At 38.2% G+C, this 5734-nt stretch overlaps 1 protein-coding gene across 2 annotated transcripts in view; it reads right to left on the minus strand.

Moving 5' to 3' along the window:
• Positions 1–2844: 2844 nt before the first annotated feature.
• sap130a (Sin3A-associated protein a) overlaps positions 2845–5734 on the minus strand; it is a 12475-nt gene continuing 9585 nt past the window's right edge. For both annotated transcript variants that reach the window (XM_005727176.1, XM_013909364.1), the window contains 3 exons: positions 4825–4928; positions 4478–4591; positions 2845–3282 (listed from right to left, as the gene is read on the minus strand). In XM_005727176.1, coding sequence (XP_005727233.1) covers positions 3124–3282; positions 4478–4591; positions 4825–4928 — 377 coding nt within the window. In that variant the 3' untranslated portion in view covers positions 2845–3123. The remainder of the gene's footprint in view (positions 3283–4477; positions 4592–4824; positions 4929–5734) is intronic.

Here is a 5734-nt window from a genome sequence, read left to right on the forward strand (position 1 = left end):
CGCTGAAATGTGAATTAAATCTGCAACGAAAACATTTTCTTCTCTACTTCTTATGAAGGAAAAGTTACAGCAATCGAACTTAAAACACAATCAATACAGATTTCCTTAGCCATGCTATAAAAATCAGTTTCCACGGTTTTGCACTTGCTCAAGGGTGTTTCAGCCACCCTCCTATTCCACCCCAAAATATTATTTGTAACCAGTTTTCCAAACATGACAAGCATTATTGTTGATTTAATAATCAGAAGTAACAGGAAAATACATCAGTATCCTTAAAACAAGCTAAAAGGCTCAACAGCCTTTACTGGACTTGGACTAATCATTCTTATCTGTGGCAGTTAACCCCTAAAGACCAACTCTCAGTCAGGATAAACCCTGACTGAGAGTTGGTTTCATATCACTGCCGGAGATTTATACAACAGCCACATATTTTAGATATGTTAAAAAGCAGTCTTCTGCTACATTTACACAAACTTTAAAGGCAACTAAAATAAAGCATGGGTTTCACTTTGAAGACACGTTTGTTCAAAAGTATACACTGAATTTTATAACCTTGCTACTAAAGACCAAAAAAAATACACAAAAAACATATAAATATTTAAAAAATCCATCTTTTCTAGCTACATTTTTAGAGAAATCAGCGCTTACCTGAGAACAGGTATGTGTTGCGTGGAAGCCCCTGCTACTGATGAGGGACTAGTTCCTTGAGTGGCTCTAAACCAGGAAGTTTTCCTGGCAAAGCCCCACTTTATGGTACTTTGACTTTGCTCCTGCAAACACAGAACCAAGAGAGTAACTATTATAATGCCACATCCTAAACATTTACTTAATACGAGCGCAAACCCCCCTAAATTTATTTGTTTTTAAACACCTACTGCTGCTATTTATAAAGTGTTATTTTCACATAGTAAAAGTCAGGTTTCATGGTGGTTGATAAGGTACACAGTAGCACACAAATAGTCATCATATTTTCATTTTTTTGGTCTTTCTGAACTTAAATGGTTCAAAAAACAAGTTAGAGTCTGAGTCAAAAGTGGAATGATGATTATATAAATGCCAGTGACAATAACTTTTCCTGATTGATAAACACGCTGTTGTCATGGGTCAAATACGTGCCAACACGTTGTGATGTATCACAGGCAATTATGTTGTAAAACAGCATGCAGTAAAAGGGAATGACTGGGCTCAGCCTGAAGATAAAAGAAGGCGAATAAAAACAGACAGGTCAGATTATTCCAGAACCAAAAACCAAAATAAAGGAAGAAATTCAGCTGCATCAACATGTGGCCAAATTAAGCGACACGTGGGACTGAATCAGATTTTTCATGTAGTACTTGGTGACGGTGGGAAGAAAAACCCCCTGTTAACAGAAAGAAACCTCTGGCAGAAGCAGGCTCAGGGAGGCGCGGCCATCGGCTGTAATAGGCTGGGGGTGAGGTGAGGAAGGAGGTTAATAATAACTAATTACCACCTGATCCAGCCCCAACTATAAGCTTTATAAAAAAATATATATATATTTTTATGCCTAATGTTAAAAGTAAAGAGGGTGTCTGTCTCCCAAATCCAAACTGATAATCTGAAGGTTTATCAGGAAGTCTTTTAGGACAACCTGATAATATTGAATTACAGCATCCAGCCTACAAATAATAAATGGATGAACTAGTTTTTCAATAATATTCTGATGCAGGATGTTTCTAATTTTAGAGATTTGCAAAAATGCAAGAACATAGTCATACATATTTCTATAATGCTGCACTGAATGCAGAACATATGCTAATTAATTAATTGCATATGAATTAGTACAAGAAGTATCAGTTCCTGGTTTGTAGTACAGTTTGAAGCGCAACGTTCAAACACTGGAGTACAGGCAGGGAGGGTGAGTTTCAGTTACAAACTGAAACTACATCTGTTTTACACCCACTGCAAGTCTCACTGTGTAAAGAGATCAAAATGTTCTACCTGCTTAAAACCAGGTAGAACATTTTGCTACCAGGCTCATCCTCAACCTGTGACTCCATCTGAGTCAGAATAATTTCCTAATCCACTCATATTTATATAAAGCTGTGAAATGTTTTTATATACGGACACAATTAGCAGGATGAAAACTCAAAAATAAGAGCAGAACTTGTATTGTTTTCAGTATCTTTACTATAATTACACAGACAAAAACAATGTACAAGGTCTGGATGTTTCAGGCTCACTTCAGCTCGTACACTCTGCAGCACAAAGCGGCACGTCACACAGCACACAAAACGTTTCATCGAGTACAAAACTGGAAAAGAACGAGGTCGATGGAAAAACAGAAGCACATTTACAGTGATTTACATGAATTCAGTCCGCTGTTCAAACGAGCACAGCCGCTCTCTTTATTCCAGATTAAGTGAAGATTTGATGGCAGTTTGAAATATTTTCTCATATCCGGATTTTTAGATTACGCCTAAATTATGGCTGATAAAAGATCTTTTTTTGTTTTCTCTTTAAACAAATTAAGCTGCTGGATTTTTTTTTTTTTTTAAAAAGGAAGCAGTAGAAGTAACCTGAAACTTTTCTTTAAATGACATTTTAACAGCATCTGGAGAGCGTGTGGAGCAGCTCGGCCCGGTCCATCTCATGTACACTGACAAAATAAAGGCACAGACTGATGAAAAGAGCACGACTGAGATTAGTCCGTTTACAGTTTGCTAAAGGAGTCCTTTTGAATGATTCTGACCGGCTCCGTTGGATAACTCACCTTGCACCTCTTTTTAGAGCCGAATATCACAGATACACAATGTGCCAAAAGTCTTACAAGAGGCAGAAACTAAGTTAGTAACAAGGATCTTTCTGGGGTGGGGGGGTGGGGGGTTCATACATTAAAAGAAAGGGGAAGGGGGCAAAACAAAACACGGTGGCCATCAAGTGGCCACTCTAACAACCTACAATGTTCCTGTGTTTTGAACGAAAACCAGTTCCTGTTCCTCGAAGCCGTCCTGTTGCTCTTCTCTGTGCCCACAGATATGGAGGGTGCATGTGATTGTATGCAGCAAATCATAGCACCAAAACTCTGAGCAGCTCCTTCACCCCTACACGGAGAGAGAGGCGGTGGGAACGGCAGCGGTTTCTTGGCAGATGGGGAGGTCGCTCTTACGCCCGTTCTTTGCGCTTCAGTTTGGAGGACTTCTTGACTGTGCCGTTCTTGTTGAGCAGCTTCAGGACCTTCTCCTTGTGGTCGAGCACTTTCATCATGGTGTCTCTGGCCTCGGTCACCTGGTCCATCACCAGTTTACAGCGCTGCATGTTACCCTGAGGAGAAATGTACTGATTGAGTTTGCTAAACTCATTACTAACATTACATGTACCTGAAAGAGAGAAGCTGTGGGGCTTTTTCCAGCCTGCCTAACAAGAACAAAAAGGAACTACATGAACAAACTACAGAAGAAGAAAAAAAAAGCAGCAGTTTACAAAACTCAGAAGCCCAATCTGGGTTAAAGAGGATCTGCTATACTCATTTCCAGCCAATACTTCTATTCTTGGACTCCAGAGCAGCTTTGCATGATTACAGCTAAAAATAATCCTTATTTATCTTACACTGGGCCTGGTCCCGCCCCTCAGTTCATCCTCTGTCTCCTCCCCCTTAAAGCGAAGCTTAATTTGATTGGCTGGCCATTGAACAGCTGTGTTACACATAACCATATGACGGCTATCTGCTGTCACTAGGATCATAGAGAGCCAAGTCTGTGTTTATAATGAAGGTGTCAAACATAAGGCGCGGGGGCCAGAAATGGCCTGCCAAAAACTCCAGTTTGCCCCACTGTGTGATTTTAGAAAATGTCCAGGGTTTAAATTTTTGGACTTTGAAATCAATTTTACTTTAGTTTTAAACATGTTTTTGCTGCTGATGACACAGAGAGAAAAGCAGAGAGAACATTGGTTTGTTTTTAGTATAAAAACGGCAGAGCTTCACTTTTCAGATGCTTTACATTGTGGGTTCATAAGCTGTGCTGTTCGAAACTTTAAGGAGAAATTCAGACAAGTTGACAAAACCAAATCGCCTCTAAAAAGTGAACTGGATTCAGAGAGACACAATATTCTTCTATAACCAACTCAGCATCATCACTGGACCAGGGCAGGCGGACTCACCCAATAAGCAATAAAATTTGTATCCACATGGTTTATAACCAAATGAGTGTATTTTGGAGGGTGAAGCACTGAACTTTGCTTTGTCATTAACTTTGCTAATGACAGTGAGAGTCTGGCATTAAACAGATCACAGGTATGCTGTTTTTATTCGCACCGTTCTTCATGTTTTCATTCCTGTTTAGTCTTTTTTTTCTCCGCTGAGGTTTTAATTATCTATTTACTAAATATCTTAAAAGAAGTCCTGAAGTTCTTAACTCCGGCCCACCCCACATGTATAACTTAGGAAATACTGATTTTTTAAAATTTGCATAACCTGAGCAGTGAAACCTTTATTTTTAATGTGCAGCAACAACCTCACCTGTATTAGTTCGTTAATTCGGTGAAGGTCGTCATCTGCGCCGGCCCTCTTCTTTGGAATCAGACCCTCCTGAAGGGTGGAGAGGCGGCTGTACACGTCATGCTCCAAACTCGACTGCAGAACAAGCGATAAAAAAATAAAAATAAAAAAAAAATCTGCTTGTTAAAGAGCGTAAAAGTCTCTGAACTGAAATGCAAAAATCACACTGAAATATTGTAACAATTTTTTAATTGATTACATTTCTTTTTAAAAACAGAAGCTCACTTTAACCACTATTTTCCCCCAATTTAAAGACAAAACTATATTAACTGGGCCAATATAATAAAGGTCAGGAGGTCAGCACCCACCAGCTGCCTGAGCTGTGCCGCACACAGGTGAATCTTCCAGCCTTGTGCTCTGCATGCCACTCCTCTCTGATTGGCCATATCCTGCAAGGAGCCCTTCTTCTCTTCTGAAACATTAACAAAAAGCAGAATTAAACTGAGGAAAATGACAAAGAAGATTCAACACAAGCCTTTCAAACACTTCACTGATCGCTCCTCTCTGTTTTTTAATTTTAACCTCAATTACAGTTATAACATTTTATTTGATTTTGGCTTTTTTTTTTTTTTTTTTAAATGATAAAATCAAGATTATGATACAAACAAAAGGAATTTGTTTACTCTTATTGCATATATTTGGTATTATTGTAGGATCTGCCTTACAATATAAAGCGCCTTGAGGTGACTGTTGTTGTGATTTGGCGCAGTATAAATAAAACTGAATTGATTTTGTCTTGCATGATTCAGAAGCATAACAGTGCATTTTTGCTCAACCCCTCAAACTCTAAACTCACTCAATGTTTAGTTCAACTTGTGTCAAGATAAACAAATAGTTATGACTTACCTGCAATTTAAATCAGTGTCTTTTACGTGTAATGATTTATCTTTATTTATAACAGTGTTTTCACATCAATGAGCTTTTCAGGGTTTGCACGCATTTTTCAGGGTCAAATTCAAGCACTTTTTAAGCACTTTCAAGGTCAATTTTCAAGCTTTTCCAGCACATTACCAAAAAATAAATAAAATAAAATAAAAAATATGCACGTTTCCCTTAGCATCACCTCTGTAAGGCCATGTAAAAAACATTTGTTAAAACATAGAAAAATGCCCCACAGACAAATACTGAAAAATGAAACTATATGCATGTTGCACAAACTCAAAAAATATATACATTTCTCTTAAAAATTAAGATTTGCAAATGTGAACAAATCAACTT

The sequence above is a fragment of the Pundamilia nyererei genome, unplaced genomic scaffold (genome assembly GCF_000239375.1).
Source record: "Pundamilia nyererei isolate P.nyererei 1_Seehausen unplaced genomic scaffold, PunNye1.0 scaffold00023, whole genome shotgun sequence".
Classification (NCBI taxonomy): Eukaryota; Metazoa; Chordata; class Actinopteri; order Cichliformes; family Cichlidae; genus Pundamilia; species Pundamilia nyererei.